The sequence below is a fragment of the Pituophis catenifer genome, unplaced genomic scaffold, assembly GCF_029215685.1.
Source record: "Pituophis catenifer annectens isolate HBS135680 unplaced genomic scaffold, rPitCat1.0.hap2 SCAF_2, whole genome shotgun sequence".
NCBI lineage: Eukaryota > Metazoa > Chordata > Lepidosauria > Squamata > Colubridae > Pituophis > Pituophis catenifer.
This window is the reverse complement of record NW_027256882.1, coordinates 36,363,386-36,377,343: the sequence shown is the minus strand read 5'-3', so window position 1 is coordinate 36,377,343 and position 13,958 is coordinate 36,363,386. Positions and strand designations below refer to the sequence as shown.

At 39.1% G+C, this 13,958-nt stretch overlaps 1 protein-coding gene across 1 annotated transcript in view; it reads left to right on the top strand.

The window, feature by feature from the left end:
• The window catches only part of LOC139310128 (vomeronasal type-2 receptor 26-like), a 30,725-nt gene extending 17,101 nt beyond the window's left edge, over positions 1-13,624 (top strand). The window contains exons 5-7 of the mRNA XM_070934284.1: positions 9,389-9,616; positions 12,183-12,309; positions 12,723-13,624. Of these exons, the coding sequence (XP_070790385.1) occupies positions 9,389-9,616; positions 12,183-12,309; positions 12,723-13,624 (1,257 nt within the window). The remainder of the gene's footprint in view (positions 1-9,388; positions 9,617-12,182; positions 12,310-12,722) is intronic.
• The last annotated feature ends 334 nt before the right edge of the window (positions 13,625-13,958 follow it).

Genomic DNA, 13,958 nt, shown 5'->3' with positions numbered 1-13,958 from the left:
CAAACATACAATGTATTTTCTTTGAACAGAGTATTTGGCTGGTTCACAAATTTAAACAGTGTTTAGTCATTTCAATTAAATTTACAATTTCTATATTTCCTTTTTGCCATATTTATTTCTCATCTATTTTTTTAAAAAACCAATATTACCCTTCATCCTCATCTCTAATCTTAATCAAATTCAATTTTTCCATTCTATTCTATATTATACTCCTTCCCATTGTCTTCTATTTTTATATCCATCCTCACATTGGTTAATTATGTAATATTACAATTGTTTAATACAAATTCAAAATTTTAATATAAATCAATTAGTTATATAACTATATTTTTTGTATATTAATCAATATGAACATGAATATTCCAATTATTTCCATGCAATCCAATTTCTTACAAATCAATTAATTATATTTACCAATAATAATAAACCAAATAATTTCCCCTCTTATGTTACTCATTTTCACATCTTAAACTCTCCCAATAACCCACATAGTTTTGCCCATATAATCCTCCAAATCACAACTTAATCATTTCTACTTTCATCGCAATATATCATTAAAAATCAATCATTACAATTTTCCTAATTAAATTTAAAAATGTTCTAGCTGTTATCCAAGCTACAATTTAATCCTTTTTTACTTTCACCACCGTATACCATTAAAGGTATTTCTATTGTTACAGTTTATACTTATTCATATTTATAAAAAAAATAAAAAAATAAAAACTTATCATTGTCTAGATTTCAAAAATAAATATTCCAATTATTATTCATTTCATTTTTACAATCATGATTTCCCATTTATTTCTTACTGCTATTCATATTTCAATTCTAAATATGTATAGCATTTTTCTCTTTCATATCTTTTTCTTTTTCTCCCCATTTATATTTTTACCTTTTTGGTTCTCCTTTTTTTCTTTTGTGTTTAAAATCTTGAATTCTTCTCTTCTGCCCATTATTTGTACCTACCTTTTTTGGTGAGGAAAAAGAAGAAAAAGAAATCTCCCTCTGTCTCTGCCTAATTTTGCCTCGCTGCAGCAAAAAGCAAACAGCTGCCTCGCTGCAGCAAAAAGCAAACAGCCTTTACTTTACTTTTATTTTTGTTTTCAGCATAGCTTCATTAGCACAAGGAAAATAAAATCTGCTCCAGCAATTTAGCTCTTTGCAGCAAGCAGCGGAGCCCTGCGCAAAACAGCTAAGAGCTGAGAGTCGGGAGGCCGATCTAATCAACTTAATTAGTCTATGCTGAAGCTGAAAGGAGCTGTTTTTTCTTGCTGGTTGCTTGCAAGGAGGTAACTGCTGCAAGGGTGGGGGCCAGTGGGTGGGCAGGGCTACATTTGGTGTATAAGACGCACCTAAATTTTCACCCACTTTTTGGGGGTAAAAAGGTGTGTCTTATACTCTGAAAAATACGGTAAATGATGTGTGCATGCGCACCCAGCACATGGAACAAAGCGGTGATGGCAGCGATGTGTTTAAGAAGGGGAGCAGCTCTGGTAACTTTCGCTACAAGAAGCCTGCAGCCGCTGCATCTTTCACCACAAAAGCACCTCCAGGCGCACCAAAAAAAAAAAGAGGTTGCGGCTGCAGGCATCTCGCAACAAGGGGGGTGAGATGCGGGATGACATTCAGCCCAGCAGCGATGTCTCAGCCCTGGCTTGCCTTCCCTGGCAGCCAGCCATGAGAGGAATGTTAGGTGTTTTGTGCCAGCCATGGCAGTTTCTTCAAAGGCCACCAAATGGGAGCAAAGAGGCACCTCTGATCTCACTGGTGGGTCACGGGGGCTCCGGCCCCTGCAGCCCCATTGGGGAAAGCTAATATCACATCAGTAAGGGAGGGGCCAGGGACCCCTATAAGAACCCCTGCAAAGGGGCTGCTCACAAGGAAATTAAGGATGCATAACGTGGCAAAGGGAGAGTGGGAAGTGGCTGGCAAGTGAGTGGCAGCTCCAGGACAAGGCCAGAGCCAGGAAATGATGCATTCCTTGACCTGGTCGAGGCGGGGTGGCAAGCGGGTGGTGGCTCTATGGCAAGGCCGGAGCCAGGGAATGGTGAATTACCTGACCCGGTCGAGGTGGGCAGTGAGTGGGTGGCAGCTGCAGGGTCTCAGGGTATCGCATGTCCCTGGGCCCGGGCCCGGGCCATGGCACCCAACCCAATTCGAAGGGCAGGCAGGCGGCATGCATTGCTTACCTTTGGTGAGCTGAGCAGGTGAGGCGACTGGTGAGGCAAGCTGCTGGGCCACATGGCAAAGGGAATTTATATAGGGTGGGAGTGGGAGGGTGGGTGGGCCCAGCAGCTAGAAGTAGCAAGTGAGACAGAAGAGGCAAGCAGGCAACCAGGGATGATTGCTATTGTTCAGCGAACTGACGCCAATCATCCCTACCGGTTCTCCCAAACCGGACCAAACCAGTAGGATTTTACCCCTGCTGTAACTGTTCTTGGTATGTTTTAGCCTCCAGCCCCCTAATCATTTTTGTTCCTCATCTCTACAGTCTTTCCAGTGTTTCAATATCTTTTTTATATTGTGTTGTTCAGAACTGGATGCAGTATTCTAAATGTGGTCTTACTAAGGCTTTGTAAAGCAATATTAGAACTTCATGGGATCTTGATTCTATCCCTTTATTAACGCAGCCTAGGATTACATTGGCATTTTTGTCTGCTGCCACACATTGTTGGCTCATATTTAAGTGATTGTTTACTAGGACTCCAAGATCCTTCTCACAGTTACTGGCATTAAGCCAAATTTCACTTAGTCTGTACCTATACTGTCGGTTTTTCTTGCTTAAGTGTAAAACCTTACTTTTATCTATGCTAAACATCAATGCTAAGCTTTTTTGAAGATATTGAAGAGTGCTGTGCCTAAAATGGAAACTTGTGGAACCCCATTGCTTACTTTCCTCCATGTGGATGAGGTTCCCCAGAGGACTACATGTTGAATATAATTTGTTATCCAGTTACAAAGCCACCTGATGGTGGTGTTATCTATTCCATGTTTTCAAGAATGTGAGATAATGAATTACTTGGATGAGGGGATAGATAGGGAACTCATCAAATTTGCTGATGACACCAAGCTGGCAGGAATAGCCAACACTCCGGAAGATAGACTTAAGATACAGAAGGATCCTGACAGACTTGAACATTGGGCGCTATCTAACAAAATGAAATTCAATAGAGAAAAAAGTAAGGTTCTACATTTAGGAAACAAAAACAAAATGCATAGGTACAGTATATGTGGTACCTTGCTCAATAGTAGTAACTGTGAGGGGGATCTTGAGTCCTAGTGGACAACCATTTAAATATGAGCCAGCAGTATGCAGCAGCTGCCTAAAAAGCCAACACAGTTGTAGGCTGCATAAACAGAGGGATAGAATCAAGATCACGGGAAGTGTTAATAACACTTTATAATTCCTTGGTAAGGCCACACTTGGAATACTGCATCCAGTTTTGGTTGCCACAATGTGAAAAAGATGTTGCGACTCTAGAAAAAGGTCAGAGAAGAGCAACAAAGATGATTAGAGGACTGGAGGCTAAAACATATGAAGAACGGTTGCAGGAACTGGGTATGTCTAGTTTAATGAAAAGAAGGACTAGCAGTGACATGATAGCAGTGTTCCAATATCTCAGGGGCTGCCACAAAGAAGAGGGTGTCAAACTATTCTCCAAAGCACCTGAGGGGAGGACAAGAAGCAATGGGTGGAAACTAATCAAGGAGAGATACAACCTATGTCAGATGTAAATGCCTTATTCTCTAATGTGTAAATAGTATATGAACGGGGTATCAGGGGTTAATTTATTCTTCACTTTTTAATGTATTCATAATTCACCACTCCCATTCCTAGCTCCACCCATTGTATATATAAGGAGCTGTTTGAACCCTTTTCCCTGCTTCTATCTATGAACATTCAGTGAATATAGAATGCCTATTGTAAATAAAAGAAAATATATTCAAACCTCTAACTCTCACTAATCTTATTGAGTCTGATCCTGAAAATATTGCAACAAGCTGGTAGCAGAGGATGGTTAATTGACTCAATAAAAACTTAAAAATGTCTAAGAAAGATAGGCCCAACACCAGGGCATACAGCAAAGAAATGGAAACAGAACAAGAAATAATCAACGAATCCACAAACACAATTTCGAGAGAATCCGAAGAATACACCACTGAAGACGAAGAAATAATAGATGAAAATGATGATCAGGAGGAAATCGAAATAGAGAATAACGAACTCAGGTCAGAAATATTAAAACTATTAAAGAGCCAGAAGAACGATGAAAGCCTCATCGCGAACCTCCAAGATATGCTGAAGAACAGCAGAGCAGCGAGAGAGAAAAACATCACTAATGAAAAGTCTAAAGACCCAAAAATAGTGAGTGATATGACTGCAGAAAAAAATATTGTGAAGAAGAAAAACGGTGATCCAGCGCGAAATTTTGAATGGCAGCCATCTTGGTTTCAACAGGCCTCCAAGGTGAGCGAAGCAGAGCCAATCAAAAAGCTCAATTCAAAATTTCTGGCGCGAAAAACGTTATCAGACAACGAAAATGAAAAAGAAGATTCAAACTCCTCAGAAGAATCAGAATCAGAAAGTGAAAGTGATTCAACAAACTACCAAATAAAATCAGCAATGAAAACACTTTTTGCTGCATTTGGGCCAAAACTAAAAGTTACTAAAAAGCTAACGAAGAAGCGAGCGAGCAAGCCAATGCCTCAAGACCTGCCCGCTCCCATCCTGACTACGAGAGCGCCGACGCCCGAACCCAGAGAGCCCTGCCGATACCGCCCCACGCCACAGACCGAAGCAAGCACCAACGCCCTCAAAAGAAGAGGAAGAACAGCCGCCGTCGTTAGGACTCCCAAAATCGAACCAGAGACCGATTTGTCCGAGGAGGAGCAGAACGAGCGAGCCGCAATGAGGAGAACCTTTCACGACGACTCCAGGGAAGAAATGGACAACGCGCATGCGCAAGACTACGCAGACGGTCCGGGAAGACATGAACTGGCGAGGAGACCATGCAGGCTCGTTGCGAGCATCCCCATGCCGTTTTGTAACTTTCTGCATTTACGAGACCACGGACTACCTCAGGTTGTAAGTAATGGACCTAATAATGTCGGAAATTTACCCAGTGACTTCCCAAAACTAAGGGTAGATGGCATTAATTTGCAAGAATGGTATCAACAGCTCCAGGTTGTCTTTATGAAGGAAAACTTACTGTTTTTTATCACTAGTCCCCCAAAAAGACCTTGGACTCTAAAAATAGATTGTTTACACCATAGAGCATTTTTCTTATTAATATCTAGTGTGTCTCCTGCAATGTATCACAGCATTAAGCCAAATCTGACTGTTTCAGAAATTATTCAATGCATGTTTAATTTGTTTCACAGTGACAGTGTAGCTACCACCACAAGGATGTCTAAAGATTTCTTTTCATCTAGGATAAAACCAGGGGTTTCCATAAGTGAGCACTTAATATCTTTAAACAAAATAAGAGCTGAGCTACATTTGAGGGGGGAGGTGATTTCAGACCAAACAATGAAAAGTGTTATTATCAACTCACTTGATCCATCATGGGACAATTATATAACGCATTTAGACACAATCAATCTAGGATACTTATCCATAGAAAGCCTATCCAATAAATTAATAGCAGAAGACAATTTAAGAAGGAATTGTTCTAACAATCACATAGAACACAAACCTCTAAAAAAAAAAAAAAAAAAAAAAAAAAAAACCAAAAATAGGTAAGCCAATTCATGATGAGTGTGCTCACATCTTACATAGGAAGTTAGGACATGCCAGTTTTCCTGTAGTACAAAAAATGACTGAACACGCAGAAGGTGTTAAGATAAAAAATTGTGAAAACTATTTGGAATGCTCAGTATGTAAATCTACAAAATTAAAAACTAGTCCCAGACCAAGAAAATCTACTAGATCAACCAACAAAATTTTTGATTTAGTACACATGGACTTAGTTGGTCCATTAACTCCATCAATCACTTATAGAAAACGTTACTTCTTGACAATAGTAGACGATTATAGCCGCTATGGATTTGTTTATACATTAAAACACAAAGATGAAACCTTTCAAAAATTTAAAGAATTTTACAAACGCATAGAAACACAACACAATATCAAAATAAAACAAATCATGACAGATAGGGGATGTGAATTCATGTCTAAAGAATTCTCCCAATGGTTAAAAGACAAAGGAATGTTACATTACACATCTAGCCCATTTTCTGCGTTCCAGAACGGGATTGCGAAGAGGAAGAACTCAACATTACAAACCATGATTAGATGCACATTGGAAGATGCTGGCTTAAGCAAACAATTCTGGTCAGAAGCCTTACATTATTCAAATTACACACAGAATAGAACCTGGTCCAGCATTGTAAATAAGACACCATAAGAAGTGATGTATAATAGGAAACCAAAATTAGCACACATGCACATATTTGGAGTCACTGCAGACGTACACATACCTAAGCAATTAAGAAGAAAGGGAGAAAACGTATCCAGAAGACTCAGATTTATGGGTTACGAGACAGGCACTAAAGGGTACAGATTCATTGATAATAATAACAAATTTATAGTCTCCAGAACAGCTGTGTTCCATGAACAGGCCAACTGGTCTAAAATACATCTTAATGAAATATTTCCAAATAACAACAAAGATACAAAATCTCATGAGGAAGAGAATATAGAAAAGCAAGATATCAACAAATATAAAAACAAAACCAAAACATGGACAAATAGCCAACACAAAATAAAAACAGATACACTAACAAAAAAGGAAGCAAGATGTTTGCATGATAACGATAGTAAACCTAAAAAAACTATTAGAAACACCAGAAATCAAATGCCAAATAAATACAATGATTATATAATGCATATGGATGGTGAGCCAACAACACCTAATACATATGAGGAAGTGTTAAAACTCCCTAGTAAAGAAAAAGAAAAATGGGAATTAGCGATGAAGAAAGAGATGGAAAGTTTACAAGGACTAAATGTATTTACACCTGCAATTGCACCTAAAGATAAAACAATTATTGGTACCAGGTGGATATATAAAATTAAGAACTTAGAGGGAGGCAATACCCTATACAAAGCTAGACTAGTTGCACAAGGTTATGCACAGAAATATCCGGAGGACTATACTGACACATATTCCCCCACAGTAAGAACAGAGAGTGTCAAAACAGCTCTAGTGGTAGCATCAGCACTCAATCTTGATGTATTCCAATATGACATACAGACTGCGTATCTACACGCAAAACTAGATAAGGAAATATATGTAAGAGCACCTCACAGTCAATACACAAACAAAAATGAGATTTGGTTGTTAAACAAGAGTTTATACGGGTTAAAACAATCTGGTAAACAATGGTATGATTGTTTAGTAAAAGTACTTAAAACCATGGACTTCAATGCTACCACTGCTGATAACTGTTTCTTTGTCAAAAAGGGTGATGATTACATAGAATTTGTATTGATTTATGTGGATGACATTTTATACATAGGAAAGCATAAAGAGAGAAGAGAAACTTTTGTAACTAAGCTAAATGAACATTTCTCGTTAAAATCTCTAGGCAAAGTAAACAAATATCTTGGTGTTCAAATTAATAAGACTAAAAGAGGATTCAAACTTACTCAGAGAGATAACATCATAGAACTTTTAAATAAATGCAATCTAAATAATGCCAAACCTTGTGATACTCCCATGCAAACTGACTTTCTAAGAAATACTGATGAATCTTCTCCCGAATTCAAAGATAACACATTTTATAGATCAATCATAGGTTCACTTCTTTATATATCTAATTGGACAAGACCAGATATCGCTTTACCACTCAATTTATTATCCAGACATGTCAGCAAGCCAACAATGTATCACTGGGAAGCTGTTAAAAGAATTTTAAGATATCTGAAAAGTACACTAGACTTTTGTTTAATGTTAGAACCTAACGATAATAAAGAACCAAAGCTTACATGTTACGCAGATGCGGACTGGGCTGGAGACACCTCATGTAGAAAAAGCACATCTGGTTATATATTCCTCTTAAATGACTGTCCAGTTTACTGGTACACTGGTAAACAAGAACTAGTGGCCACTTCAACGACAGAAGCAGAATATGTTTGTTTATCCAAAGCTGCAAATAACCTTGTATGGTTTAATGATTTAATTTCAGATGTTTGGAAAAAACCTGCTTTGCCTTTTGTTATGCATGAAGACAATAAAGCAGCCATTGAAATATCTAGATCTGACGCCATTGGACAAAGGTCCAGACACATAGATATAAAATTTAAACATGTGAGACAATTATCTCAGGATGGATTTATTAAAGCAGTGCATTGTGATACTTCAGAACAATTAGCTGACATACTGACAAAGCCTTTACCTTCTAAGCAGCATAAATACTTAACTTCTAAGTTGTATGTTTTGTACTGTCCTGAATCTGAATGTAATTGGTGTTGCATAACGAATCGGCATTTAGAGGGGGATTTGTCAGATGTAAATGCCTTATTCTCTAATGTGTAAATAGTATATGAACGGGGTATCAGGGGTTAATTTATTCTTCACTTTTTAATGTATTCATAATTCACCACTCCCATTCCTAGCTCCACCCATTGTATATATAAGGAGCTGTTTGAACCCTTTTCCCTGCTTCTATCTATGAACATTCAGTGAATATAGAATGCCTATTGTAAATAAAAGAAAATATATTCAAACCTCTAACTCTCACTAATCTTATTGAGTCTGATCCTGAAAATATTGCAACAACCTAGAACTAAGGAGAAATTTTCTGACAGTGAGAACAATTAATCAGTGGAACAACTTGCCTCCAGAAGTTGTGAATATTCCAACACTGGACGTTTTTAAGAAAATGTTGGATAGCCATTTGTCTGAAGTGGTGTAGGGTTTCCTGCCTAAGCAGAGGGAAGGACGAGAAGACCTCCAAGGTCATTTTCAACTATGTTATTCTCTTCTCTTCTCTTCTCTTCTCTTCTCTTCTCTTCTCTTCTCTTCTCTTCTCTTCTCTTCTCTTCTCTTCTCTTCTCTTCTCTTCTCTTCTCTTCTCTTCTCCTCTCCTCTCCTCTCCTCTCCTCTCCTCTCCATTCCATTCCATTCCATTCCATTCCATTCCATTCCATTCCATTCCATTCCATTCTATTCTATTCTATTCTATTCTATAAATATTTGAAAAACAGCTGTAAAATACTGAAGAATGACTGGAAGAACCTTCCCATGAAATGATGAATCAATCTGTTTCAGACTGTAGTGGTGATTTGAAGAAGTTGAATTATTCAGAGTACCTCTAATCTGGAATAATAGCAAGAAAAATATTGAATAAAGGCTCAAATTGAAATGTTTTTTTTTTCCTGCAGCTTCATAAGTTCCTGAGAAACTTCCAACATCACAATATTTCCAGAGATGGGATTTCTTTTGATGAAAATGGAGTTCCTGTTGGTGACTTTGATATCATGCAGTGGACATCAGTTTTGAACAAATCAGACGCAGGGGTGAAAATTGGGAATGTAGAAAGACAAGCCTCCTCGGAAGTCAAGATTTCTGTCAATCAAAGTGCTGTCCAATGGCCAACTTTATTTAACAAAGTAGTTGAGGCTGCTTGGATTTTGCTCGTTCTATTTATCTCCATTTGCTCAGAAGTAATTCTTATGGAGGCCAATTGGGATAACTTCCAAATAAGAGACCTTAAAGCCTCATTAATTCATTAAATATTATTTTACTTTAGAGGTTTTACAATAATCTATCAAACACTGGAACCTGCTGCATTGTATTGCGGGATTCACAATCTATATTATTAAACTGGAATATGTTGCCATAATTTATAGTACATCAAATGATCTTGTTTTCAGAAAGAGATAATCCAGAATGTCTATGGAGATTCTCAGTCATCCAGGTCACAGTTGTGCCAAAGGTGCTTTTTCAAAAGGCACCTGGACTTTGTTTTCCCTTGAAGATGTTTCACTTCTCATCCAAGAAACTTCTTCAGTTCTGACTGCATGGTGGAGAATGGAAAGATTTGGAACTGCTGAAAAGACTGTGTTGTAAACAGGATATAGATTCAGCAATTGCAGGAAGGTTCCACACCCATTTGCACTATTCACGTGACCCTGAGGGTACAGATAAATTCCACACCCCCGGCTGTGGCCAGGGGGCTGTGGCCAGGGGGGCTTTTTATCAGGTTCGCCTGATTTCCCAGTTGTGTCCCTTTCTGGATCGGGACGCCTTGCCTACAGTCACTCACACCCTCATCATTTCCCGTCTGGATTATTGTAATGCTCTCTACATGGGGCTCCCCTTGAGGAGCACCCGGAGGCTCCAATTGCTCCAGAATGCGGCCGCGTGAGTGATAATGGGGGCGACTCGTCACTCCCATGTAACACCCCTCTTGCGCGAGTTGCACTGGCTCCCGGTGGTCTTCCGGATGCGCTTCAAGGTGTTGGTTACCACCTTTAAAGTGCTCCATGGCTTGGGACCTGGTTACTTACAGGACCGCATTCTGCCACCGTTTTCCTCCCACCGACATGCTCCCACAGAAAGGACCTCCTCAGGGTGACGTCGGCCAAACAATGTCACTGGCGACCCCCAGGGGAAGAGCCTTCTCTGTGGGGGCTCATGCCCTATGAAATGAATTGCCCCCGGACATACGAAGGATCCCCGACCTCCGCACCTTCCATCGTGCTCTGAAAACCCTATTATTTCAGCAAGCCGGTCTGATGGGATAAATGATTTTAAATTGGGTTTTAAAAGTGGTTTAAAATGGTTTTAATTGGAAGTTTCAATTTTGGCCAAGGACTGAATTGTTTTAATATTTTTTTTTCAATTTTGTATTGTATGTTGTTTTATCATGGCTGTTCACCGCTCTGACTCCTTCGGGAGAAGGGCGGTATACAAATATAATAAAACTAAACTAAACTAAACTAAACTAAACTAAACTAAACTAAACTAAACTAAACTAAACAGTTAAATTCCAAGTGGCCTCAACAATTTTCAGAAAGACTGCTAATGACCAAATGATTGCAAGGAATATAAATCTTTCCATACTCCACCATTCAGTCAGAACTGAAGAAGGTCCTGGAATGAGAAGCGAAACATCTTCAAGGGAAAAGAAAGATCAGTTGTCTTTTGAAAAAGCACCTTTGGAAGAAAAATCCAGAATATGAAGGTTTAGCCCACTGAATTGCATTAGAGGCTAAAAAAGTCATTTACATATGATGATACAATGATCAGTTGTAGGAGAGAAAGATAGGGACCCTAGAAAAAGCTGGATGTTGGAAGTTTCCTGAAAAGCAAAGATGGAGAAAAAATATATATACTGTATTTTTCAGAGTATAAGACACTCCAGAGTACCTGGAGTTTTGGGGGAGGAAAATAGGGGGAAAAATCTGCCTACCAGCATCCATCAGTATTCAGCTGGCTAGCATCCTGTCAGTCTGTGAGAGAGTTGAGAGCTGTTTGGAAACTGAAACAGTATTTGCTGTGGGAGCAATAAGGAAGGAGTCTGGATGGGGTTTAGGTCAATTGTTCTAAAGTTGCATGCTGTGCTGATCTCTGAAACTGAAACTCCTCTCCTCTGCTTGTGTTTTCCTTGCTGCTACAAACTCTGACAGTCCTTGCACAAACAGCCAGGTCAGCTTCAGCACATTATTGCAGTCTGATTCAGTATGAGCAGCTGATTGGTGGGTAGATTGGTCTCCCAGAATACCCCCAATCAGCTGTTCCAGACTGCAGGGATTGCCAAAGACCATTGCTTCCTCTGTGCCTTGCATTTTTGGCTATGTTCGGTGTATAAGATGCACAGAAATTTTCACCCTCTTTTGGAGGGGACAGTGCGTTTTATATTCCAAAAAATAGGGTAAGTTATAGCATTCTTCAGCATGCCCTCAGGAGTAACACCTTTTTTAATGGAAATACTTTCCTTTGGGGGAAAAATTAAGGCAATGAGACTGTTTTGAGATCTACAATGGAGATTGATAGAGAAAGAGAATGATCTTTCATTTGTGCCTTGCAAGTAGAGTAATTAAAGTTCATGCCACTACTTCTTGACTGATTTTGCTCAATCTGCTCCTGAGCTTTTGGAAACCACTTGATTTCAGTAAATCCTTCTAATTCATACAGTATATCATCCTGACTAATCTTTCTGTTTATGTTTAGATGGTGCCTTATTCAAGATGTACAGAAAGTTGCCGCCCAGGTTATGCCAAGCTTGTGAGAGAGGGAGCCCCAGTTTGCTGCTATGACTGTTCTCTGTGTATGGAAGGAACATTCTCTGGGCAAGAAGGTACAGTAGGTGGATCCAAAAAAATCAAGATACAATCAATATTTGATAAAGGGGATATTTGATAAAGAAGCAAGAAAAACATTAAATTTCTTGAAAGCATCCACAAGCTTCCACGATTGGGCACTATCACCAAATTTGGATGATGTTGAGGGCATTAAAATATATAATGAAAGGTTGCTGATTTCTATTGAGTTGTTACTTTTTTCCTGGTTTTGGAAAAGAGGACGAGTTTTGAGAGCTGATAATCCCATTCATCTTCATCTTTTAAAAAGACTGTTTGATCATTTTAACTAATGTTGTATAATATCACTGGACAGAAATATTCTTTGAATATGAAGTAACTGATTTCTGGTGCAGTTTTCATGCTCCTACAGCTGCAGAAACAGATTCATGCTAACCATTTTTTTTCTCAGATGCAGCCCATTGTGAAAAGTGTCCAGATGACCAGTATTCCAATAAGAAGCGAGATCAGTGTGTCCCCAAAAATATAAGCTTCTTATCCTATCAAGAATTGTTGGGACTCATCCTGGCTTTCTTTGCCATCGCTTTGTCCCTAACCACTGCCTTTATTCTGGGAATCTTCATGAAATACCGAGACACTCCCTTAGTCAAAGCCAACAACTGTGAACTCACCTACATCCTCCTGGTTTCACTCCTGCTTTCTTTCTTGACTTGCCTTCTATTCATGGGTCGCCCCGTGAAAATGACCTGTCTCCTCCGACAAACCATTTTCAGTATTGTTTTCTCAGTTGCTGTGTCTTCCTTGCTGGCCAAGACTGTCATGGTGGTGGTGGCCTTTCTGGCCACAAAGCCAGGCAGCAGCATGAGGAAATGGCTGGGGAAGAGTCTAGCCAACTCTATTGTTTTATCCTGCTCTGGTATTCAAGTAGGCCTCTGTATGATGTGGCTGGGAGTCTTTCCCCCATTCCCAGATTCTGACTTTCATTCCCAACCAGAACACATCCTGCTGCAGTGCAATGAAGGCTCTGTCACCATGTTCTACTCTGCTCTTGGCTACATGGGTTTTTTGGCTGCCATCTGTTTCTTGGTGGCATTTCTGGCTCGAAATCTGCCAGGGGCTTTTAATGAAGCCAAACTGATCACCTTCAGCATGTTGGTTTTTTGTAGCGTTTGGATCTCCTTTGTTCCCACATATCTGAGCACCAAGGGGAAATACATGGTAGCCGTGCAGATCTTCTCCATCCTGGCCTCTGGCCTGGGTTTACTGGGCTGCATCTTTATCCCCAAATGCTACATTATTATCCTGAGACCTGACATGAACACCAAAGAACATCTGATGATAAAAAATCATTAAGTTTCTTTTTGTTGGTGTTTATTTTTGTACAGTTTACATGCAGCAGAAAATCACATACTTTGAAGTAATGTTTTATGCATTGTCACTTATTTTTCTTCATTCCATGATAATTTTGAATTATAAAAATTATAATAATTGAGTATTAAAGTTTCTAAAACAACTCAAACTATCAGAAATAATCATATCCTTCAATTGTCCTAATCTGAATTCATATTATGACATTAATAAAAGTTCTGGAACCAGGACAGATAAACTGTGACCAGAGATGTTCTGATATGGTTTTAGATTAAATTGAAGACTATGGCTAATGATGATGTGTGTTTTTGTTACTATA